General features: G+C 41.3%; 2 protein-coding genes across 5 annotated transcripts; one reads left to right on the forward strand and one right to left on the reverse strand.

Moving 5' to 3' along the window:
- Positions 1-241: 241 nt before the first annotated feature.
- On the reverse strand, positions 242-3,448 carry Gpr15 (G protein-coupled receptor 15). The gene has a single exon (XM_006996477.4). The coding sequence runs from the start codon at positions 3,023-3,025 to the stop codon at positions 1,898-1,900; it is 1,128 nt and encodes a 375-aa protein (XP_006996539.2). The 5' UTR covers positions 3,026-3,448; the 3' UTR covers positions 242-1,897.
- A 9,263-nt stretch (positions 3,449-12,711) lies between these two features.
- Cldnd1 (claudin domain containing 1) lies at positions 12,712-19,316 on the forward strand. 4 transcript variants are annotated; one of them, XM_006996481.4, is made up of 6 exons: positions 12,712-13,000; positions 14,134-14,184; positions 14,394-14,703; positions 16,354-16,464; positions 17,647-17,784; positions 17,924-19,316. In XM_006996481.4, exons 1-6 carry the CDS (start codon positions 12,773-12,775, stop codon positions 18,142-18,144), a joined length of 1,059 nt encoding a protein of 352 aa, XP_006996543.2. In that variant the 5' UTR covers positions 12,712-12,772; the 3' UTR covers positions 18,145-19,316. The 4 variants fall into 4 exon arrangements, with proteins under 4 accessions (XP_006996543.2, XP_006996541.2, XP_006996540.1 ...); XM_006996478.4 differs by having other exon boundaries at positions 12,852-13,000; positions 14,141-14,184; XM_076549078.1 differs by having other exon boundaries at positions 12,928-13,000; positions 14,119-14,184.
- Positions 19,317-26,477: the final 7,161 nt, after the last annotated feature.

A 26,477-nucleotide genomic window follows, 5' to 3' on the forward strand; every position in this document is an offset into this window, starting at 1 on the left:
TTTTGTTTTACTAAGCCTAGGTGTAACCTGCAAGTTAGAATGTGTTTATCTTCTAAAAATCATTGGCAGTGTGTGTTGTTTTATTCAGTTTTGATATTGGTTGTCAGAACAGTTAAGACCCGACATTAAGACAGTTATATCTTAGGCTTCCTCATTTTGAATGACTTTCTTAGGTGGTTAATTTTTTAGAGGCATTTCTCAAAAGCAGTAACTCCCATGACTATTAAGGTGTTTCATTGTTCTGTATGATAAAAATGTACCCTCGGTGTTCTGTGTTCTGCTTTTGCTTAAGCTTTGAGGAACTGTTCAACCATTTTGAATTCAATTTTGAAGTTTGTCAGAAAACTTTATTTGCTAGGGTTTACAGTCTTTCTTCTATAAATGCAACAATCTATTAAATAGCTGCTTACCACATTTTGGTACTGGTATTAATGTTATTAAAATTAATATTTTAATATGAAAAAATACTTATAAAAGGACATAATATTTTATTTGGTAACAGTGTACAGAACAAATTGAATACTTTGTCAAACCCAAACCGGTACCTTACCCTTCAAAATAGGTTCAGTGTAAGAACATGTCCAATGTTTGAGATTTCTCTTACTGTGAAAGATACTTGGGAGGAAATTCAATAAGCTGGTCCCTGAAAATAATCTGTATTTTCTTATTTCTAAGTTCAACATTTAGTGGTCAAAAAATAACTCATTTAGGCCAACAATGGGACTAAAACCCCATTTATTTTTCTGGAATCACCCCACTTCCTGGGGTGGCCTTTTGTTGTTGCTATTAATTGCATTTTTTTTTCCTTTAAATAAGGGTGTAAGCCGACTTAGTATTGTATTAGGTAAGGCCTTTAGGATTGAAAGCATATGGAAGATACTAGTACCAGTTCTGCTACAGTTCTTTTTCTTTGGCTGGCTACAGAACTTCCCATGTCATCTTGAAATTATATACACCAAGCAAAAGAATTGTTAGAGGAATGTGCAGCACTAACATTTTAATTAGAACCCCAAGTGATAAATCTGCATAGGGGTGGGCCCAAACCTCCAAGCCCCAATTACATTAGTAGTAGCGTTTTCATTTGATAACTGGATGACAGCTAATTAAAAACATGTAATTACAACAAAGTCAGATTCTAATTTATAAAGGCAATGAAAACAAACACCATATTAAAACCTTAAAAAGCAGTTACCATAGCATTATAATAAGCTGCATTGTTACCAGTGTTTCTTATGAGGCAAAGGTCAAACTTTGCACCATGCTTCCTTGTTAACATACTTTAGATCAGGTGATGAGGTGAGTCCTGGTTCATAAACACAAAACAAAGTGGCTTTATCTTCATGAACTTTTCCTGCCAGACCAAAGCTGTCAAGAATGGCCTGGGATGAAAGCCAGTGCTGGAAGGAGATGAAGACTCACCAGACAATGAAATGGGACCAGAATCCATCTCAGTCACTCAGGGACTGTGAGTTACAGAGTACAAGTATACTTTTTTTTTGTTATCCTGCAGCCCGATATGTTGCTTACCAGATGAAAGTGTCTCTTCAAAACACAGCCCAGTGTGAACAGTGGGGTGCATGGTTCTGAAAAGCCTGAAGGTTCACTGATGCACATGAGGAAATCAGCCCATGAGTTCAAGGACAATGGAGCTTGTATTTTGCCTGGCTGGCTTGATTGCCAAGTAAGACCATTTAGCTCAAAATGTAGCATATGGCCTAATTATATCCACAACACAGGAGCTCTTCCGGGGGACTTTTTTTTTTTAAAAAAAAAATCAAGACTTTCTTGGCTTTATGAAGCAATGTGAATTTCATCTTTAATGCTTTTCTCTTTCTCATTTGCTGACAAAACCCGACGTCCTAAGAGTGCCCACAGAGCTTGAATGTCACAGCTGCCTTTAGAGCGACACAGACCTCTTCCTTCGCCTGACAAAATCCTCTGCATGGATGAAGTTGGAAAGAGCCTTAGTGAGGTGACTGTCTGATGTCTCAGAGCTGTTCCCCAAGTCATAGTTCTTCAGACAAGGGCACAGACGGCGTACAATGGCCCGGCGGATATAGCTGTCAAAGACATAGTAAATCACAGGGTTGACACAGCTGTTGGCGAAGGCCAAGGGCCCACATACCTCCATGGCCAGCTGGAAAGATGCCACGGAAAACTGGTATTCTGGCTGCAACCTTGAGACAATGGCCAGGAGCTTGAAAGTATTAAAGGGCAACCAGGAGAAGATGAAGGCTGATGCCACAATAATGATGATCTTTATGGACTTCCTCAGCTTTTTGTTATGCTTTCCTGACTGCTGGTAATGAGCACACAGCCTCCTCGTGATGCAACAGTAGCAGGTCAAAATGCTCAGCAGGGGGACGAAAAAGGTGACAATTAAGGCTACCAGACCCCACATCAGTTTCAGCGGAGTGGGTGTCTTCTCTGCACAGTATGGTTTGCCATCCATGTGAGTGAGCTCCCTGGACAGAAGAGTGGGCAGTCCCAGGAGGCACGAGATGACCCAGACACTGGTGCAGACTGCATAGACACAGTTTCTCCTTCTCACTCTTCTGGATAAGGCTGGGCACATGATGGCCAGGTAGCGGTCCATGCTCATGCAAGTGAGCAAGAAGACATTGCAGTGCATGTTCACTGAGATCACATAGGAGCTGCCTTTGCACAGGAAAGAGCCAGTCCTCCACAGTCCCAGAGAGGCTTCCTTATCCACCCAAAGAGGCAGCGTGACAAGGAAAATGAAGTCAGAGGCAGCCAGGTTGATGATGAAGATGTCGATCAATCTTCGGTTGCCATGTTTGAAATGCAGCGAAACCATGAGGATGAAATTCCCCAATACTCCAGTCAGGAACACAGCTGTGTAAAAGATAGGGAGAAAGACAGATGTGTAGGAAGTGTGGGAGAGAGTTTCCATGATAGGGTGATCTGTGCTTGAATCTTCATAGTAATCCAAATACAGAAGGGTTGCTGTTGGGTCCATCGCTGAAGTGAGATGCTGAATCTGGTAAGTGTTCTTACTTTCCATGTGTCTTAGGAACTTGAGAAATCAAGGGGGCGTCTTGATGCAGTCTTTCTCTCTCTCCCCTCCGTCTGCTCTCTCTGTCTCTCTTTCTCCCTCTCTTTCAAGATCTTGGACGAACATGAAAACAGGTTAAAAAGCGTCGTTTCTGCCAGTCTTCTGAAGGCCCGCGAGCAGCGCCCTGTGATTGGTGTTGGCTGTGGTTGTGGTTTTCTTTATTTGTACTTGCCTGTGAAACTTAGGTGTTTTTTGGACTTCTTTATTTGAGATGTTTGATTTGTTTTCTTAAATCCAGAAATTAAGAAATGAATCAAACATTTTTATTTTTCACTTCTTTTAAAGAATGTGGCTTTTTTGGGGGGCCAAATTATTTGATTGCAGCCTTCCATGTCACCTTTAAAATACTGTTATAGAACTGTAAATTGCTTATGAAGATGCTCTATTTTCTCACTGTGTTGATATATTTATTAGGTTTTCATTGCATACGGAGAGAATTTCAATCTTCCCAAACAATGAAGTTTGCGGGCGCGCGCGCACACACACACACACACACACACACACACACACACACACACACACACACACAGAGCAAACACTGGGATTGCAGTTAGGGCATGGGATTATTCCCATTTTATCTGGCTCTTTTGTTTCACAATCAGCCCTATCTGGATAAACTCATTGTTCAAATGGTTTAGACTGCATCTTTTACTTTTATTTACGACTTCATGCTTTTGTCATTCCATTCATGTCTTTCTCCCCAATTCTTTCTTTTTTTCTCTTTCCCTCTCCTCCCTCCTCCCTTTCCTCTCTCCCTTCCTTTCATTTTCTCTTCCCTTCTTCCCTTACACCCCCCCCTCCACTTCTTCTCTCTGGGGATCAATACCAAGTCTGTAGGTGCTATTGGGATTTATGGAGTTTACAAACATGTTTTAAAAACACTAACAGCTATTTTTACCTTCTCACCTGCTGTTGTAACTCAATCACAAAAGTTCTCTTTTATTTCAGGTTACAACTTCGATTAAAAGAGAATTTTCTTTTGCAAATCATAGCTACCTTCATCTTTGCTTGGTCTCTGTGCTGTGCTACATCTTTGTAGCAGTGTTTTTTTTTTTGTTTTGGTTTTTTTTGTTTTGTTTTTTTGAGTTAGGCTCTCACTGTGTACCCAGGGAGGCCTTAAACTTAAGACATTTCTGCTTCATCTTCCCAAGTACTGGGAATAGAGGTGTTTGCTATTGCACCCAGCAAGAGTTTTTCATTTAGCTGTCAACCCATCACTGTTTATTAAGTGTCTTCACACATCAGTGACCTGGTAACAGATGCAAATACTGTATAAAGTGCCTTCATAGGAGAGCTTCTTGCTCCAGAATTTTGGTACAACAAAGTATTTGAGAAACAAACTAAAACAGAAGGCATTTCACTGCATGCTTTCATGTATATTTCTTTTTCTCACATATAGGGACCAAAGCAAACTATAACAACTTTTGAAATCGACTCCATTGATTTCAATTCTTCAACTGTCTGATGTGTCTCGAATCTCTTACACTCCCCTCCTCTTCTCCTTCCATCCATCTCATTTGATGTTCAAATTTTCAGTTTCCGGTAGTCACTATTGTCCAGAAAAAGGGATGCCTATAGGTGGAAATATAACTGCAACATATTTAAAGTCCTTTCTACAGAAGCACGTATTTTTCAATAACTGGTATGCTGAAAAGACCAACTGGCTTTCCCTCCTTGTGGTCTCAGGTCACCTCTGACCTCTGTACCAGACAAGAGAAGTAAGATTATGGAAGGCTGAAGACTCCTCTCCCATGGAGCAGGTCAAGAAGTCACTCAGGAGTTGATCTATGGGGTGACTTGTCTTATTCTTTGTCTTTGACTGTTCTGTGCTGTTCATTCATGTCATGGGGGGTGGTATACTCTTTGCTAAATATAGACTGTAGTTGAGAGAAACTAATTAACAGTTTGACATTTCTGGGACAGAAATCCTTCCCACTGGGTAAACTTTAATTATTTAAGCGGATAATTCATTTTTTTCAAATAGTTTGAAGTAGGACAATATTTACATGGAAAAGAACAGTTGTTTAAAACAACATTAAACACTGCATCTATATGTGCATGTGTTGAAGGGCCTGTCACAGAAATGTTCTGCAGTGTGCCTTACCTCTAATACTAAACTCATTCAATCAGAAGTTATTGAGCATTTGATACCATAAGTCTGATTTGGGGCTAAGAGTGTTTTGCTTGCCCTGCCTCCCAGACCTGGCTGCGCCCTGGTGGAGGGGTCATTTAGCTCTCAGCCAGCCAGCTTCTACGGACACAGGTCTACAATATGTCAGGGGACCTCCACAAACAAAACCATAGAACATCTCCTTGGGAACTAGCCATTGGGCTCCAGGGCCTGTGTGAATCACAAGCCGAGCTTTTCTGTGATTCCTGGAAAGGACACTCTCCAAACCACTGGGCTGCCTGCAGGCTGTGCAGTGTGTTCCGGGTTCCCAGCGCTGTGAGCTGTCACCCATGCTGGGGTGGGCCTTGGTGACAGAGTTGTCTTTGGATCATTTCTGCTCCTGGAAGTAAACTCTCACCCATATTCCTGTGATAAATTCTTGTAACTCCCATAAAACTCATTAGTTCACACACACACACACACACACACACACACACACACACACACACACACACACACACACAGTGTTTTGCTTGTTTGTTTTGAGACAGGGTTTCTCTGTGTAACAGCCCAGGCTGTCCTGGGACTCACTCTGTAGATCAGGCTGGCCTCCCACTCAGAGATCCACCTGTCTCTTTCTCCTGAGTGCTGGGATTAATGGCACGTGCCACCACTGCTTGGCAAAGGGCTGGGACTTTTTTAAAAAAATCCTTAGATAAGTGTCAGGAATGGATCTTGGCATCAGTGAAATGGCTCAGCTGTTTGTAAGCATTTGCGACCAAGCTTGATTAACCTGAGTTTGACCTTTGGAACCTATCTGGTAGGAGAGAAGTGACCCTATGAGTGTTCCCTGACTTACACACACACACACACACACACACACACACACACACAAATGTAATACAAATTTTAAAAGGAATTAAAATTAAGATATAAAAATAAAAAAGAGTTCATGTTTATACTTTGGAGGAAAACATTAGTTTAATAGAACATGTACTTGTAGATGACAATAGAATTGCTAGCCAGGGGAGGGAGCACACACCTTTAATCGCAGCATTCAGGAAGTAGAGGCAGGTGGATCTCTGCGAGTTCAAGGCCAGACTGGTCTACATAGTGAGTTCCAGGACAGCCAGGATTATATAGAGAGACCCTGTCTCAAACAAACAAACAAACAAACAAACAAACAAGTCAAAAAAAGGAAAAGAAAACTGCTAAACATTTACAATTTCACTTTATCTCTGTAGGCCTAAATTTTCTTTCCAGCTTCTGAAGTTGCTGAGCTGGGGGTGTAAACCATATCTAATGAATCTAACATTTACATCAAACTCTTGAAGCAGATATAGATAAGGTGACTAGCTTTGTCATATGTGCCAACTCTGAAGTGTGACATGTGGTGAAAATATGAGAATGAACGTTCTTCATAATGAGAATATCCATCATGGATCGATAGTATTTCCTTCAGACCTACATGAGGAAGCAAATGGGCTATTTTAAGATAAAGATGGGGAGAAAGTAGCATGGTTCTCTGCTTTTAGTAATACAGGATAAAATGCTGGCATAGAAAAAAACCCACAGTAAAGGCTGGTTGTAAAATAGGGAAGTTCCAAGAAACCTGTGTGCAAGGGTCATTTTTAGCACTCTGAACATCCTTTGAAATGCACATGCAAATACTAACAATTAAATACCCAGTTAAACATAGTTAAAAACTCAAAAGCATCAGTGAGTCCATAAGCATGTGAAAGGGTGATATAGGTAAGATTCTTTAAAAACAAAAACAAAAAAAACACCAGGACACAAGTATTAGTTATTGAATTAAAGTACGCATGCACCTCTTGAGAACTGATTTTTCTCAGAAAAACAACAACCAAACACTCAAGTTTTCTTCCCAATCCCTGCCAAAAATGATTCCATTGGATTTTTTTTTTTTTTTTTTTCGGTTTTTCAAGACAGGGTTTCTCTGTAGCTTTGGAGCCTGTCCTGGACTAGCTCTGTAGACCGGGCTGGCCTCGAACTCACAGAGATCCACCTGCCTCTGCCTCCCAAGTGCTGGGATTACAGGCGTGCGCCATCCATTGGATTTTTATTTGTTATTCTTTTTGAGACAGGGTCTCAAAAAAGCATACCAAGCTGGCCTGGAAGTCACAGAGATCTGCCTGCCCCGACCTCCTTTAGTGCTGGGATTAAAGTCATGTGCCGTACCACGCCTGGCTTCTTGGGTCTTTTTAAACATATAGTACTTATGGTGTTCTTTCATTGGCTAGTTACCTTGGCATCTGACCCACTGAACTGATCATAACTCAACTGCAGAGGCTATGCACCCCCTCTGAAACAGACAGCAGCTCCCCACTCCTTCTGAACTCTCTAAGCTATAGTGTTGAACTTGTGGATGCCAGGGCCCATTACCCGCATTACAACTGCCTCTGCCACACACTAATGATAGATTCTTAAACCCTGCTTAGGTTTATAGACTCAGTCATTGGGGATGCAGCCTCAAATGCTGTATTTAACACACAAAAGTTTAGAAGCATATACTTATTTGCATAAAATAAACACCATGATATGCTGTGCTTTATAATTACTTTGGCCATTTCAAAAGACATGTCGAAAGCTGAAACCCGTAGAAGGCTTTTAAACTGGAGTTCACATCATTTTAGGAATTTTTTTAAAAATAAAAATTCTGTTCTCTACTTTTGTCCAATCCTTAAGATATGTTCAGAGCTGGATAAGATGTTGAACAAGAAGAAGTAGATTTACTCCGTTGAGACATTTGCTCAGGCGAGTCTCCTGTCCTGTTATATGGTTGTAACTGCAGTTTGTAGCCTCCAACTCACAAGAGTTGATTAAGCATTCTGTAAGAACAGAGCCAGTCCCAGCAGTTTGTAACCTCCGCCACTGGGTTGAATTACTTTTGCCTCTTTCCACTCATCAGGTCTGCCCTCCAAAGCTGGTTGATATGTTATCAGATTATTCACAAAAAAATGAGGCACAAAGCCATCTTGGATACAGGTCTGTTCATGTGTGTTCGGCAAACCATTTCTCTTTATTTTTATAGACGTGATTATTTATATTTATATTTAAATAGTTAACTTTAAGGAAACAGTTCATACTCTAGGAGTTTGTTTTTTATTCCTGCAGTTTACTTGGAGAATTTAGAATTTAGTAAAATAGCATGCCAAACTAGGCATGTAATCAGTGAACCCTCATTTAGCTTATTATTTTCCTTGTTAGCTCATATTTACATGGATAACAATTATGCTGTTATTCTAGAAGAATAGCTTTAGGCCTCTTTGTAATAGAAGATTTGCAGATGGCAAGATGGCTCACTGGTTAAAAATGCCTGCTGCCAAGTCTGATGACCAGATTTTGATTTCCTGAAACCACAGCATGGGAGGAGACATCCCACTATCACAAATTGTTCTCTGACTTACAGAATGTGCTTATAGCATATGCATGCCCATGTACATAAACACATTCACACAAATAAAACAGTAGAATGGATCTGGATTTATGCTATACATAACAAAATTATTTATGTTGGTGTTCCTGGCAATCCAGCACAGTAGACACTGCAGACACGTCTGGCTGCAGCAGGTGACCAATAAGTGCTTATAAACCTGGATTAAATCATGATTGGATTCAGAGAGCCATTTCCAATGAACAAGAATGCTTCAAAGTCCTCTGGGTAGTTTCCGTTCTACACTAACCCTACCGTTTCATCACATCATAAACTAACATGGAGAGATGTTTCTAGTTAACATAGCATGCTTTCTTTTTTTTTTTTGCTTTATACAAATGTTTCAATTTAGTGTATCTTGTTAAATCAGAAGCCATTAGATTTGAATACATCTCTATAATATATACCCCAATTCCTGCTGCTGATGACAAATCTATAACTATATTTTGAAGTTACATTCCTATCCTTTCAGTTGAATTATGAGTCATAAAATGTAGGGTTTCAGTAGTGATTTTATAACTATTTAATTAACGAGGTCACTGGGATCCAGAAGGATACATAGTCTTTTAAAATAAAGTAGAATTTTAACTAAACTTTCTCATCTCCAAATGGTTATTTACTATTGTCCATTACGAGCAATAGGAATAAAACAACTATAATTTGTTACACTTTGAGGCACTTAATAGGATTTGCTAAATAAAAAGGATGGAATTTAATATTTAAGGCCCAAGACCTTAGTAGGCCCCTGACCATAGCACAACCGACTCCATGATTGATGGCTATGAAACTTGGCACACAGACAGTACCACTGGCGAAAACAAAAACAAAGATTCAGTTCACCAAAGTCCATAATTCTCCAAAAGTCTCTAAACATACTAACTTTTCCTTTTAGCTTCTGTAGTTCTGCTTCTTGCTAGCTGAAGTATGTCAAGCAGAACATAGTTTTTGTGCTTAAAAGTTCACCCTGAGAAAGGCTCAGGGACACACTGGGATCCTGAACACGCATTGTAGTTGCCAGTCAGCTACTCAAGACTTTTGATTGACTTAAACCCATGTCTGAGCAGTCTTCTCTGGTGAATGCCCTACAACAATTTTAAGATACATTTTTTTATTTGCTTTTTTTAAAATCAAGTTTTGTCATTGTTCTATAGTGAACAGACACAAAGTAATTTTGATAAAGAGTAGGGTTTGTCTAGAACTCATAAACTGACTCTATTTTTCTGTCTGAGCCCCAAACTTTATAAGAAAAAGTAGGACAAATATTTGAGATTAATACAAAGTAGTTAAATTTTGATTAACATAAGTTTTGTTTCCTAACAACAAATAAAAAATAGAAGAATTGTATTTAAGAATATTCGAGAACCAAGGATGGAAGGGGCTTATTGCGAAAAGAGTATTATCTAAATATATAGATTTTCTGTTACTGGGCTCATTTAAAGTGCACTGTATCTATAACACCCTTCTCCTGAAAACTAGAAACATCAAACTCAGCAAATTTAGTCAGAAGCCTAGTTTGAAGTCTATATCCCATAATTAGGGATGGTTGCTAAGCTGTACTTGGTTTGTTAACAATGCATATGAGACCAGCTGGCGTTCTCAAACAGCTCAGCAATAAATAGGAGCAAAAAATTAGCTCTAATAATTGATTACAGGTCTGTTTTGCCTACCCACAAAACTTGGTATAAATAAAAATTGGAAAACACCAAAGATGCAGAGATAACCCAGAAATGTGAATGTGTGGTTGGTGGGACTGTGGGTGAGAAGGAAGTTCAGGTCTTCTGTGCTGAGGCGTTCAGGGTGGCCAAAACCTCAAGCACACACTTTTATGTTGACACTAAGTTTGTGATTGAAAGGTGTCCTAAGTGTTTTCTAGGCATTCTGCAGAGTTGGAGGATGAAAGCACCATTCTCCTTCCTAATCAAGCACATTGGAAATGCCTTCCTGGCAAGTCTTTCGTAGTCACTTGGTGGTTAGTAGACAAGTCCAGAAGCCATCCAAGGTGAGTAAGGACACCTACCTCTATTCACAACAGGCTTCTCTTCTTCACCAAGGAAATCAGCAGTTTTAAAAAAACCATTCATTCTAATCTTATTCAAACACTGTAGACATTCAGTTGTAAACAACAATTCTTTAATAATCCTCAGGTCCATTTTTAAGCTCTTTTTACTCTTTGGGGTGCTACCACCCAGCTCCCAAATAAATGGAGACTTATTCTTACTTATGAATGCCAGGCCTTAGCTTGGCTTGTTTCTAGCCAGTTTTTCTTAGCTAATTATCCTGTCTACCTTTTGCCTCTGGGCTTTTACCTTTCTCTATTTCTGTATATCTTTTCTTTCCTTCTTATCCCATGTCTGGCTGTGTGGCTGGATGGGTGGCCCCAGCCATCCTCTTCCTCTTCTCTCCTTTTCCAACTTCTTCCTCTTCTTCCTTCTTCTCCTACTTATTCTTTCTCCCTGACAACCCTGACTATCATTCCTCCTGCCTAACTATTGGCCATTCAGCTCTTCATTAGACCAATCAGGAATTTTAGGCAGGCAAAGTAACACAGCTTCACAGAGTTAAACAGATGCAACATAAAAGTATGCAACACATCTTTGTATCATTAAGCAAATATTTCACAGCATAAATGAATGTAACACATCTTCAACTAATATCCTACAACATCCACTGCCTAGTATTTTAGATATTTTCTCATCTAATCCTCACAATGTTCACATAGGACACATGCTATTTTCAAAAATTCATAAGACAACCCTATCTTAATGATTATTAAGTAAATTGTCCAAAATCACAAAATTAGTTTACTTACCTCAGTGTTCATGTTTTCCTAGTTGGTTAGTCTTTATGGGCCTCAGTGTCTCTGTCTATAAACTTAGGCTGTTTCTTCTTATCTTTTTGAAATGTCCATTTTACCTGCACTGGTTGAGCACGTTACTTCAGGAAGTAGACTTTTAATGAAGGCCAGTAGATGAAGACGTCTGGCACATAAACGCATTGACAAGTCTGATGTTATATTCACTATTTGTCTGTGCACACCCATCAAGCTTTCAAGCTGATGCCTGTGGCAAAATTGTCTTTTGATTTGATGTAATACATGAAAATCTATAGTCATGACATTTGGATTTTTATGGTATATTTGGCTAACATCTTTTTTCTTTTAGGCAGGCTCTAGATGACATGCTCCACCAGAAGTCCATTTGCTAGCCACAAGTCCTTTTCCAGACACAGCCCATGACGGTGAACCAGAACCATGAGCCAAAGACTCATGGCCATTTTTTTTTTTTTTTTTTTATAACTAAAATAGTTCCTGCTACCTATTCAGAAATTCCTTTGAAATATCTGAGGGCTTAGAACATCCCATTACTTCCATGCCACACAATCTACTGTCTCCAAGGCTGCCAATGACTGTTTTTTTTTGTGGAAATGATGCTCTCTCACTCCATTTCATATTACATCCACACGTTAAAGTTGCATTTTTGATATCTGGTATCCTTAGGATTTACAAGTTCAAGGCCAGCCTGGTCTACAAAGCGAGTTCCAGGACAGCCAGCACTGCACAGAGAAACTCTGTTTCAAAAAACCAAACCACCACCACCACCACAACAACAAAAAACCACAAGTTTTAAATAAACCAATGGAAACTTATTGAAAAAGAAAATTTTACTGCACTAGAGAGCAAATTGCGGATTTCTTCAAATGAGAATAATATAATTACATCCTAAAAGGTTAAGTCGTTAGTTATATGCTGGGTTATATCTTTAGTTAGATTTAAACGAAACGGAAGAATTCTTTGCTCAAATGGGAGGGAGGATGTAGGAAATGGGGAGGAGGGGTGTCGATATTTGAAGAGTGGAGTCCCACTCACGTTCAATCTACTCAGTAGTACTAATATTTAGAGGTAGGGTATGATGGTAAGGAAAGCACAAGACTGAAAGGTAGACCTGAGTTACATAAATCACAGCCTTTGTCTTTGGGTAGCCAAAGACCTCCCCCCCCCCCCCCCATCACTTTCTGGAGCTTGGTCCCTCCTTTTCTGAGGTGTAATAATCCCCCAGCCAAGACCTCTGCTGCGGGCACCGTTCTGCCTTCGGAGAGAACTACATTCCCCACAACGCCCCGCGCGGCACCGGGCATGCTCTCCGCCGCCTCCAGCAGCTTTTCCTCCGGTCTTCCTACAACTCCCACAAGGCCCCTCGGCGCAGGCCCGCCTTGGCCCGGCCTAGGGTGGAGGCGGAGGCGGAGGCGCGGGAGTTATGGAGGGGGCGGGCTCTGCAGGGAAGTGCGTCAGAGGAGGCGCGGGGAGAGTAGGGTGCTGTGGTCGGAGCTGGAGGGCGAAGCCGGTGGAGGGAGAGGATGGGCGGTGAGTGCGCGGGGTCGCGGGCCGGCACGGGTCGCGGCGCGGGGGAAGAGGGGCCCCTGGCTGGCGCGGCCCCGGCGGGGAGGCTGGAGCGGCGGCGGCGGCGGCGGCGGGCGGGAGGGGCGGGGAGGGGCGGGGCTCTGGGCCAAGGGGGCCGGGGCTGGCTGGGCTCGGGTACCCAGGACAGCCGCCCAGCCCAGCCGGCCTCCGCCCGCCCGTGCCAGGCCCTGCTGTGCCACAGGCCCAGGGTGACCGCGCTCGGCGCAGCTTCCAGAGCCCGGCCTTTAAGGTCATCCGAGAGCACCGGGAGGGACGAGATTTTTGAAAAAATCAAAACACAAAACCGCAGTCCCGGAGTTACCGTTGATAATTGCAATCGCCCCGGTCTTCTTTCCGGAGTCACTTCCATATCTATTTTTTTTTTTCTTTCTTTGCTTCCAAACTCTGCTCCCCAGTTTGTGAGCCTGGGGTCGGGGGCTTATGTGAGGGGTTCGGTGCGGTCATGGTCTACCTACCTACCTACATACACCTGGCAGGCTTTGACTCAGCGTGATCCGCCTTGAGTCATTTTTTCCGCGGCCATTTACTACTGCCGTGGAGCCCGGTCCACGCCTAGGGAGTGTTCAGATTTTGCCTCACTCACGTTTCTGTTTGCGAGCAGGGATCATTTAGTTTTTATGGCTACATGCTATACTTTAGGATTGAGGGAGCAGGATTGCAGTTCGGGAGGCTGAGAAATGTAAGGGATGGGGAGAGTAAGAAGCTGGCTGTGTCAGGAAGCTTGGCTTAGCTTTAATTGGATTGGGGAAGATTGATACCTAACGATGTTATTGGTCTCTTTGCTATGACATACACTTACAGCAAACTTTCCCTTTGGGTTAACACCTTCAACTCTGATTTTCAAATAACTCCTCACTCCTGCCCTTATTTTGGAAGCCTTCCCACCGAAGAGCAGATGGTTCCTAGTTTCCTTTTCTTACGTCTTTTTCTCACTCAAACCCTAAACACTTAACATTTTATAGCGTCTGTACAAATTAAACCTGCAGTTAATGTGTGCATGCTACCCTGCTGACCATGGGCATGTCTGTTGTTTGTATCTGTAATGTGTATGTCCATTTCAGTGTTGTCTGTTTTAGTATGCAGGTGATAGACTAGAGGCCAAGACTTCTGTCTCCGTAGCATCCTGGGTATGTGAGCATTCAATAAGTACTTTCATGAGAATGAGTTTTGTTTTTAAACCTAACGTTTGCCTTTTTTGTTTTTAAATTTTTAAAATGATACATGCATTATAAAAAGGGGATGGGGAATAGGATAAAGGGTGGGTTTGAGATTATATATATATCTCAACTTATTTGTTCTTGAGGTCTAACTTTTTTTCTTTCTTCAACTTAAACAGAGCAGTCTGAATGCCAGAATGGATAACCGTTTTGCTACAGCATTTGTGATTGCTTGTGTGCTTAGCCTCATTTCCACCATCTACATGGCAGCCTCAATAGGCACAGACTTCTGGTATGAATATCGAAGTCCTGTTCAAGAGAATTCAAGTGATTCGAATAAAATGGCCTGGAGCGAGTTCCTTGGTGATGAGGCCGATGAAAAGACTTATAATGATGCACTGTTCCGATATAATGGCACAATGGGATTGTGGAGACGGTGTATCACCATACCCCAAAACACACATTGGTATGCTCCACCAGAAAGGACAGGTATTCTTTATTTCCATTTCTCTTTCCTTTTTGACTTAATAATGATTACTCGGTGATGCATAAGCAGGTTTGTGCACACCTTAAGAAATCGTCTGTGTTTTTTTTCCTCACCATTTTCTTCCCTCAATTTCTGTGCATTTCCGTCGTCCTCACTGATACCAGTTGGATCATGACTTCCTAATCTTGGGAAAGCCACTGGAATCCTCAGACTTACTTACTAATTAGAAAATTTTTTATTCATTTCACATGTCACGAGGAATTAGTTTGAGGATCTTAAGTGTTTGGTAATTCAAAGTCAAGTCAACAAATCTGAGTTGATTGCCCTCTTACAATTAGCTATGTTAGCCGCCGGGTGGTGGCAGGCAGAGCTCTTGAGTTCGAGGCCATTCTAGTCTACAGAACAAGATCTGAGACAGCCAGGGCTACACAGAGAAACCCTGTATTGAAAAACAACAACAAAAAACCCCAAACCAAACAATTAGCTATGTTATAGTAGGTTTCTATCGTTTGTCTTGTATTTTAGAGGACATAATTTGACCACGTCTGCCTTTAAATCTATATGTATTTGAGATTTGCACAACTATAAAGAGTTGATAAGCTAAAAGATGCTACAGGGGAAAAAAAACTAAGTTGTTTCTCGGATTTATTCTTCAAACATTCTTATTGACACAAACATTTTAATTTGTAGGTATTAAAGTAGAAATCTTAGCATTCTTCATAAAAACATTTTATAGTTCATTTTGGTTTATATTTACTTCCTTTGGCCTCTTACTGGGGAATCATTGTATTCAAATCATAGCAGAACGCACTTGAGTTACCATATGTTAAAAGGATGGCATTATACAAATTTGGAAAATAGAAGTAACACACAAAGAAAGGGATCACAGCTATAGTTTATCGTAAAACCTCCAGTTCTCCTTAGAAGGCACAGAAGCATATTCTGGGAAGGTGGGAGTGAGGCACTTCAGGCAGGACGCTAGGATTTCTGAACACCTTGCAGACTGTAGAGAGCCATTGAGAGGCAGGACATTGAATAGAGGAGAGACCTGACCTGGTCACTCTGGTTGATGTCTGTACATATGGGCAGAATGCAGGGGTGAGCTCAGGATCCATTTGGAGGCTGTTGTAATTCAGGTGAAAGATCCTTGTGAATCAGACCAGCCTAGCAACACTGGGTCGTAGCTGGATCTTACATTTATTTTGAAGGAAGAGCTGTTAGGATTTTCTGTTGTAATGTATATGGACAAGAATGATTGACATTTCTTGTCCAAGAACTTAGAAAGGTCGACATGTGTCACCTCTTGAGGATTATGGCTGGTGTAGTACATTTGGGGGAGAAGATAAGAATTCTTTAGATTTTGTGTTCCTGTCCATATTTCCTAGTCTTCTAATATATCTATTTCATTACTAACATACCTTCTAACATACCTCTCATGTTACTGTTCCCTTTTTTTCTTATGTCTGAATCTTGAGACTGTCAATGAGACTCAGGTGGCAACAGAGTGACCTGTGTGTCCCTGGGGGCCAAAGATTGTGTATGTCCTGGGGAATGCCTTTCTGTTTCACTTTTCACTTCAAAAGATAATTACTAAGAGATTATTATGGCATGTTTTTCATGAAAATAACAAGCAGTCATCATTCTTGTTCCAGAGTCATTTGACATGGTTACAAAATGCATGAGTTTCACACTAAATGAACAGTTCATGGAGAAATATGTTGATCCTGGAAACCACAATAGTGGAATTGATCTGCTTCGGACCTGTGAGTATTTGGCTCTTAGCAGGACAGTTGGGAGAAGAATATGTGTTTGGTTGAACTCTGTTTTTGGAATGTTAGTGCACAGTGTCAGCATTAAGTTTCCCCACAGCATGCCAATAAGCTCTGTTCCATGGCTGATATTATTACTTAACAAACTTCAAATAATTTGCAGTTGAGAGAGCTAAAACAGTGGAGGGTGGAGTCCAGGTCTCCAAAAGATGTTATTAGTGGGCCCACAGAAGGGGAATTTAGTAGATTACAGAATAAACTGTGGTGTTTGCGATGCCCACTTCCATTGCCTGAGCTCACATGAGCATACCTGTAGAAGCTGCTGAAATCTCTCAAGGGCTCAGTATCAGGCCTGTTGACAGTGCCCTTGCAATCCTAGGTAGTAGCCAAGGAGTAGATGCCCAAACCAAACAGTATCAGGAACACTTTGCCTCAGTAATTAGACTGCCAATGAAATGGCATCTTCAGGTTTGAGCTACAGTTTTTAAGACAGTATTATGAAAGGAACCAGTAAGGTAGCTGCAGGTACTCACCTCTCAGTGAGAATGAGAGGAAGAAGTGTATTGGGAGCAGAGTTTAAGGGAAGGCCAATATTTAGAAATAAAGCCTTGAATGCTGTTCTAGAAAACAGTGAGAACAAAGGGAATTTATGAGATTTACAGCAACCACTAAGTGCCCGACACGGTCCATGTCCACTGTCCCCTTTTGTCATCATCATTTATTTACCTGCTATCAGCTATTTGTCTGTCTATCATGCACAGACTTTCGTTCTGTCTGTATGTAGAAGGAAGCTATGTTTTACATTACTTCAAAACTTGGTTCTTCACTTTTCTTCATGTGTATAAGTTACTAATGCCTCTGGTCTCAGTTCCTTCAGATACAAAAAACAGGTAGTAGTAGCACACAATAGTGTAAGATGTTGGGAGGGTTCATTCAAGCACGTGAATAGCATACATTGCGTGGCACATACTTACCCTTTGGTAACTTAACTGTTAGTGGCCCTTTATTTGTTTCAGGATAAAGTTGGAATCCTTTCGAATAATAAGGCCTTGATATTAAGATACTTGTTTCTCACCTTCTGAGAAAAGCTCTAGTTAATCCATTAGAATATGAAAGAAATTGCCACTGTAGAAAAACGGTCTGAAGTAATTTTTTTTCCCTCCTTTTTAAAACTAGATCTTTGGCGTTGCCAGTTCCTCTTACCTTTCGTTAGCTTGGGTTTGATGTGCTTTGGGGCTCTGATTGGACTCTGTGCCTGCATCTGCCGCAGCCTGTACCCCACCATCGCCACGGGCATCCTCCATCTCCTCGCAGGTGGGTTAGTGGGTTCTCTCGATTCTCTGTCTTCTTGTAACTTGGGAAGGTTCGCATGCCCTTGCACTGTCTCACCTGTGAGAAGCTTTCTCCTGTACTCTTGTGCAGTCACGGTTTGTTTTCTGACTTTCTTCCTAAGGTCTGTGCACACTGGGCTCTGTAAGTTGTTACGTTGCTGGCATTGAACTGCTACACCAGAAACTAGGGCTGCCCGAGAATGTATCCGGAGAGTTTGGATGGTCCTTCTGCCTGGCCTGCGTCTCGGCTCCCTTGCAGTTCATGGCGTCTGCTCTCTTCATCTGGGCTGCCCACACCAACCGAAAAGAGTACACCTTAATGAAGGCCTATCGAGTGGCGTGAATGGGCAGCTGCCTGCTTGACGATGCCGTTTTTAATATTTTTTAACTGTTGAGGTTTTCCCTTGTCTTCCTCTCAATTGTCTTTAATTTTTATTTTGGTGGATATGCCATTTTATCCTAAAAGTCCCTTTTATTTATATACAGTGCCACTAAATCCACAGTAAATCCCACTTCAGAAGTGTGTGGCTTACTTTGAGTGCTTCAGGCTTTTTACTAGACGGATCTAGGTTCAGAAGGAACTGGAGAGATGTGACCCAACTCTGTGAATGAACATTGGCAGTGAAAATTGACCGAGAACAGGGTCTGCTGATGTCTGCTAAATCCAGGAGTGTAGAGACTAATTTCTGTTTGAGATCCCTTATCACTGTCAAAACTTCAAGTTTACTTTCCTCTTGTTGATACCGATCAGCTAGCAGAACCAGTGTTCCTGAAGACATGTGCACGTAAAATTGAGAAATTATTTTTAGCATCCTTGTCCCTAAACTTTGGTACATTGCTTCATCTGAGGTAAAATATGGCAGCTGTTTATACTGTGATTGTCTACAAGAAAAAAAAAAGTGAAAAATGATGTTTACTTGAAATTGTAGCTTTTAACTGCAAAATTTCAATGAAATGAAAAAAGCTGATTAATCTTACTACATTATACTATTTTTTTTTTTTTTTTTTTAAAAACTGAAACTCATGAGGATTTTCATTGTCACCAAAACATTGTGAATTTTTGCTGCTTCCCCTCCACACACCGGGCTTGTTAAGAGAGCACTTTCTTTTAAACAGAGCATCCGAAGAATCACAATCAATTCCCCAGTTGCTCTTTTCCAGCCAAGTACTATATGGGAGGTCCTACCAGGAGTGACCCTCCGAACCGGGGGTTCCACCACCACAAGATCTAAAGCTGTGGCTGCCCACTCACTTCCAACTGTGGTCTTTATTTCTTGTGGTGAAATGATGTGCCTTTCCTTGCCCAAATCCCTTCCTGGTGTGTATCAACATTATTTAATGTCTTGTAATTCAGTCATTTTTTATAATATGTCTGTAAACATTGAACTTTAAAAATCTTATTTATTTACTCCATTATTGTAGCACTTCACAGGTTAAAAAAAAAAATGTAACTCAGTAATTTCTTACCAAATCCTAAATCTGTCTTTTTTTAAAAAATAAAAAAAGAGAATCGTGTAGAGTGTGTAAATTGTTTTAGTTCTCAACATGTGGGGCTAAAAAAATGGGGATCTTTGTGGATCACTGTGGGAGATGAGTTATTCATGTGTTTGGGTCTGTATATTGGCTACTTGTTGTGGTGATAAAACATCATGACCAAAGCAGATGAGGGAAGAAAGTTTATTTCAGCTTACAGTTTAGAGGCAGAGTCCATAATGGCAGAAGGCTACCGGAGCAGGAGGCCGAGAAATCACAGCTTCAGCTGCAAATAGGAAACAGAGGGAGAATGAACTGAAAGTGAGACAAGGCTGTAAACTCAAAGCCCACCCTCAGTCAGTGCTTCCTCCAGTAGACATCCCCTCCTAAAGGTTCCATTACCTCCCCCAAAAGTGGTGGGGACCAAGTGGTCAGGTATGTGCGTCTGTAGGGGATGCTGCTCATTCAACACTACGGTCTTAACTGGGGCCGTGAGAGGCCAGCTCCCATAATCCACTCAGGGTAATAAAAGGAATGCCTCAGAGTAGTGAGGGGTAGGAAACTTTATCCGAGGGTAATTAGAAGTAAGGTTTAATCTATGAGTGGTGAAATAAGGAAACACACCAGCTTTCTGATGTTAACTTTCTCCTTTACTTCATCCTATGAATGGTCTCTGACTCTTTCTGTTTCCACATGGTTACATCTCCACACAGTCACAGCTAAACATCTCATTCACACAGCTCTCTCACCTGACAGCACTTTACACAGTTCCTAGGCACAGTAGCAGTGGCTCCTTCACACAGCTCTCTCACACTCACTCACACACACTTCTACATTACTCACTCTTTCTCCCACTCCCTCACACTTCTCTCATGCTTCTTCATCTCTCGCTCAGCACACACACACACACACACACACCCCACTCACGTTCTGCAGCAGCTCTCACATAGTTCCACACGGCCATCTCTCCACACCACTGCTGCTGCTGCCTCCTCACAGCCGAACTCTGGACAATTATAAGTTACATTTTCAAGGTCCTACCTATTCTCAAAACACAAGATAAGTCACGTAGTTTCTCTTAGACTAGTAATGTCACATTGACCCATGCACGTAGCTCTAAGTTGGTGAGAGGTCCCAGATAGTAAACAGTTGACTGAACCTTGAGCAGTCAGGGTATGTGCAGAAAAGGAGCTGCAAGGACTACGTCTAGATGGAAACAGCCTGGCCTTGATTTATCAATAAACAACACCTGGGAATTAGTCCTTGTGTATATTCTGCAGGGTCACCTTAGTCTATTTTGGGCTAGTTCTAAGGTCTTTGCAAAATGTGTAAAAGACTGTCCTTGAAACTGAGAATGCTATTACTTTCCTATGTCAGTGAAGAAGAATATTCTGGTAATATTTCTGTTGATCAGAATTATACAGCTTAAACAAATCCACAGCTAATGTGTGTCCAGAGATGTAAAATGCACTACCAAAGGGCTGTGGAAGGAACCCCACAGCTGTTCTTATAGGGAGGCATGGCAGTGACACCCGGGAAAGTTACAGACAGAAAACAGCCAGTTTCCACAGCCAGTGACCCCATGGCTTTGCTAGGTGGGGCTCCCCATCAGGGAGTTACACATCTGGTGGGTCGACTTGTCAAACACTAGTTGTCACCTGCTGTATACTCCCACGGCCCTCAGCACAGTCTTATGGAAAGTGGAAAAAAGCCTTTCCTCATTGGAAATCAAAATACCTTCAGTTAAACACGTTTCTGAATGAGGTCTGTGATCCCTTCACATTACACTTAATGTGGCCAGTTTTCCCTAAGAAGTCATTTCATGACGACGTTTGTGTTCTGGGAGGAGAGGATTCGGCCACTGAACTACCAGTGCTTCCCCCATATTTGTGTTCTGCATTAATAAAATGTCAACTTCTGTCTTATAACACAGCCAGCATTTATTACATTGGCTAGTTGCTTCTGATGTAACTTGTTCCTGGAGTTTCTACCCACTTTTTAAAAAATTTTTGGTACTGGACATTAAACTCAAGGCCTTGTGTATCCTAGGTGAGCTAGCATTGAGCTCCATCCACAGCCCTGTTTATGTTTTTGAGTTTTGGGGATAAGAGTCTTTTGTCATTGGCCAACCTGGCCTTGAATCCACCATTTATCCAAGCCTGACTTTGAACTCCCGGTCCTGTTGCCTCTGCCTCCCAACTGCTAGATTATAAATAGGTGTTCAACATCATACATACTTGTTTTTGTTTGTAAGGTAGTGTTATCAAGTTGTCCAATCTGACCTTGAACTTGCAGTCCTTCTCACTTCAGCCCACCTGGGTAGTAGCTAGGCTTCCAGGCTTGCTGTCCATGTCCCAAACTAGTCTTAACGTTTGCTTTTCAGCAACTTTTATAGGAGGTAGATGTGATAAAAGTGAACAAAGACTGCTTGGGAGTGCGATTTGGAAATCATTGGCCACATGATCTTTTTTGTGTGAAGACGTTATTTCAAAATCTTCCTGCCTCTTACCCCGCTCTCTGTGCCTGTTAAGACTCAACCAGCCTTTAACATGCATCGTGGAGGTCAAGTCAGAATTGGACTCAGTTTCTGCTTCACCAGCAGTACCTTTGAATGTGGAAAGCCAGCGCCATTAGTCTGTATGTTGAATGTGTTATACACATGGCATAGGACATCCTCTCCTGCAGCAGCTTTTTATCTATGCAACAGGGTCCTGCTAGGACACAAGATATGATAGCAGTTGTTTTTTTTCCCCTCAGTTGAACCATATGAAATGGCTGATAGGGGAGTTGGGATTTAGCTCAGTGGTAGAGTGCTTCCCTAGCAAGTGCAAGGCCCTGGGTTCGGTCCTCAGCTCTGGAAAAAAAAAGAAAAGAGAAATGGCTGATAGCAACTCTGACCAATCTATGGTAAATCCTAGTAATCTTTCCATTTGATATTTTCAAAGCAACTTTCAAGGTAATATTAATTTCCAGTTTTCTAGAACATGTTTTATGTTAACTTAGAAAGTGCACTTTAAAACTAATTTTTTACAACTCTAATAATTAGAGTTGTAAATAATGTAAATAATGATATGGGTAAATACTTCTGCATTTTTTAAAAGCTAAATTTAAGGATAATCATGAAAACATTAAAACTTCCTATAATAAGAGAAGGAGAATAATTCTAGAATTTATTTGTTCAGGTAATCCTGTGTATTTTTTATTCATATGATAATACATTAGTCTCAATAATGTTATATGTGTGGTTAGGAACTAGTTACAGGTGAACTCATTCAAGTCACGTGACAAGGATGACCTGACTGTGCACCAAATTGGAGTGTTTTCATTTTACCAACACCAAATTTCATACTAGTACTGTTAAAATTTCTGTCTGTCTGGGGCCAGCCAGAACACTCAGCAGGTGAAAGCTCTTGCTGCATGCAGAAGTCTCGTGACCTGAGTTCAGTCCTCGGAACCCATGGTGAGATCTGACTCCCAAAGATCGTCCTGTCTTCCCCTGAGTGTCATGGCACATGAACTTTCACACTCAACACACACACACACACACACACACACACACACACACACACACACACACACACAATTAAATCTTAGAACTTAAACATCAGTTGACAAGATAGTATGAGGGCATTTCAATGCTTAATCTTCATGTAATCTTACAATTCAAATGCAAACTTCTTTAAATTTTTGGGTTGCAAAACATCACTTTGGAGCCTCCTAGCTAGTTAGCTCTGAAGGTACAAACTGGCATTTTACAGGCAGGATACAGCTCTGTCCTGACAGGTGGGTGGGGCCTTTTGTCCTCCTTTCTGCTCTCATAAGGGAATAATGACTCAGAAAAGGAGGACATATTTATGTGTAGAAATTCTTTCTCCTTTGTTCATGTGTTGTATTGAGATGATTTTTTTTCTTGGGTCAAATTACAGTTAAGTACCAGTGTCCTATATGTTCATTATGTAATGATGAATTATGAAAATCTTACATTCCAAAAAGAATAACAAAGGCTTATTTGACCTTAGAGTAGTTATCATAGTCATTAACCTCACTATCAGATTTTTTTTGCTGTTTTAGTGAATTAATAAATTCTTCTGACAAATAAACATTAACATACTTCAATAAACTTCTATAAAGCAAGATCCAGCTTATATTACTTTATTGTTGAAGAGGTTTAGAAATATGAACAGAGACTGTTTACTCTGAAGTTGTTTGCATTCCTGAATAATTTGTCGCCTCTTATCTGCTGACTCAGTGTTGGTGGTTCAGGGTGTGGACTTCACCTCACCTGTCTTGCAGCTTTTCGTCTCTTCCCAACCAACTAGCCTGTTCTCATTTTTTTTTGGCTTGTCATTTGTGTGTAAACACCAGTGATCCCAGTGCTGCCTGCCTTTACTGTCCATTGCCTGTTTCCTAGATTGATAGTCTTTTCTGATTCAGTCTCAAATGCCCAAGATGCCACTCAAAAACTCTGAGCTTATTTATTCAAAGAAGTCAGATTGACTTAACTGCTTGACAAATAGAGTCATCTCAGAATATTGATTTACTCCGCCATAATGCTCATTTCCCAAAATCTTTAAAAGTTTCTTAGAAACTTATTCTTCTCAACTTCCATGGAAGGAATTTACGTGATCCTTAAGGAATGCTGGGATGAACTCTTTGAATATCAATGACCCTTTTTGACCCTATGGAAGAAAGAATGTATTTTACAGGAACAGTTGCTGGACTAGGGTTTCCTCTGGAGCAGCATGGTGCATATGAAATATCCAGCTCGGGAGACAGAATGATAAATTTGTGGACCTTGCTCTGTCTCAGCCTGTCCACGCCCTACTTTTCACACCTGTGATATTCTATGACTAACATATCTACTTCAGAGTTGTAGTGATGATTATGTAAATTACCCGGCATAAAGCAGTCACTCAAAATGCTGATTATGACTGGTCGCATTATGAGGTAACCGAGCTCATAAAGTTGTTCTCTGCCTAGATTGCACATTGTAATTTCCTAGACAACTTTTGGGGCTGGAGAGATGGCTCGGCAGTTAAGAGTGTGTAGTGCTGTTCCAGAGGACCTGAGCTTGGTTCACAGCACACATGGCAGGAAACATGAAAGAAAGAATGTATTTTACAGGAACAATTCCACCTCTACCTCCAGGGGATCCAACAGTCACTCCTGGCCTCCCTGGTACCTGCATTCACATGCAAACACCCCCACACAGACACTTATGCATGCACATAACTTGACACAAATTGCTTTTGCTCTAGACAATTCAATTTAGTTGATCCTGGAGTGTTCAGTTCATTGTGACTTTTTAAACTTTTAAACGTGAATCCAGTAGGCAACTATGTTAGAAAACGATTTAAAAGTAAGAAATGGAGGGCTAGAGAGGGTCAGTGGCTAAGAGCATGTGCTGCTCTTTCAGAACACCCTGGTTCTGTTCCAGTACCCAGGTTGGCAGGCTCATGACTACCTGTAACATCAGTTTCAGGGGATCACAACCCTCTTCTGGCTGTTACAGGTACTGCACCCAATGTGCACAAACACATCATGAAAATTACAAAAATTAAAATAGGATTAAAAAAGTAAGAAAATTACGTGGAGGTTTTTTTTTTTTTTTTTTTTTTTTTTGGTAAGTAAACAAAGCACATAGTGCTTGCTCTCCTGGGAGCTACACCTCCTTTTCCAGCCTTGTCTTAAGCTGCTGACTTGTCCCTTTGAGACCAGCTTCCATCCACCACACTGGAGGACGCCATGAGGACCAACGTTAGGGTTAAAAGGATGTTAGTATTAAAACTGTGAGGACCGGTCAGGAACAGTAGGGATGAGAAATAAAAAAAAAGGGCTTGCATTTGGGTATGAGGTAACCAAGTTAAACAGATGAGAGCAGGGAAAGGACTCTGAGGAGACAGTGTCGGCTGCCTTCACGGCCCCCAGCCCTCCTGAGGAGCATAGGCAAAGCTCTATTGTCTTTCCACAGATTCTTTTAAAAAAAATATATATATATATATATATATATATATATATATATATATATATATATATATATATATATAAAAATTTACTTATTTATTTTACATCCCGGCCGCAGTTTCCCCTCCCTCCTCTCCTCCTATCCCCCCCTCCCCCGTTCCCAATCCCCAAACCACTCCTCCATTTCTGTTTAGGAAAGGGCAGGGCAGGTCTCTCATGAGTATCAACAAGACATGACAAATCAAGTTGCAGGAAGACTAAGCAACTCCCCATGTACTAAGGCTGGGCAAGGTGACTGAGTATGAGGAGTAGGGCCCCAAAAGCCTGTAAAAGAGTCAGAGACAGCCCCTGCTCCCACTGTTAGGAGTCCTACAAGAAGACCAAGCTACACAACTGTCACATATATGCAGAGGACCTAGGTCAGTCCCATGCGGACTTCCTGGTTGTCGGTTTAGTGTCTGTGAGCTCCTATGAGGCCAGGTCAGTTGTTTCTATGAGTGTTCCTGAGTTGTCATTCATTCTAACACAGCAAACTAATTTGTGTGATTTGTAATGGACTAAATTAGAAGGAGTTTCTAAGAAGTTTCCACCTGTTCCAGCATCCCAGACTACCCCATAAAGAGCTAAGTGAGAGGCAATTCAGGAAAACTGAAACTACATCTTGGTAACTGTGGCAGGACTTCATTCCCTAACAGAGACTATGGGGGTCCAGCCCCGCGATTGTCCACTCCCAGTGTCTGGGAAGAATCTACAACCAGTTGATAACTTAATCTTTGATGATAGGAAATGAAGCTATGTACACAAGACTTCTTAGTCCATACACTTTATTCTTCTGTGTCAGTGTTCTCTCTCTATACAGCTTCTATTCTGCTCTCATGCCTAGCTCCTTTCTTGCCTGCTTTCTCTCTATATTTATCTGCTGTTCCCTCTAAGTTCTATCTTAATTCTCTCATCTTAGTTCTGCCCCATCTAGGTTCTTATCCATCTAGTTCCTTCCATCTTGGTTGCTCCCCCATCTCCTTCTTTCTCATCTCCTTCTTCCTCATCTTGTTCTTCACCATCTGGCTCTTCCTCATCTTCCATCTCATTCCTCTGGTACTCTCTTCTAGACCTTCAATCTAGTTCTTCCCCATCTAGTTGTTCCTCTCCAGTTCTTACCTGTTGCTGGAGAGCTTCTCTCCAGGTTCCACCAAGCCCCGTAGTCCCACAATCCACGTATAAAATAATCACTCAGACACT

This window comes from Peromyscus maniculatus, chromosome 12, assembly GCF_049852395.1.
Source record: "Peromyscus maniculatus bairdii isolate BWxNUB_F1_BW_parent chromosome 12, HU_Pman_BW_mat_3.1, whole genome shotgun sequence".
NCBI classification, from domain to species: Eukaryota; Metazoa; Chordata; class Mammalia; order Rodentia; family Cricetidae; genus Peromyscus; species Peromyscus maniculatus.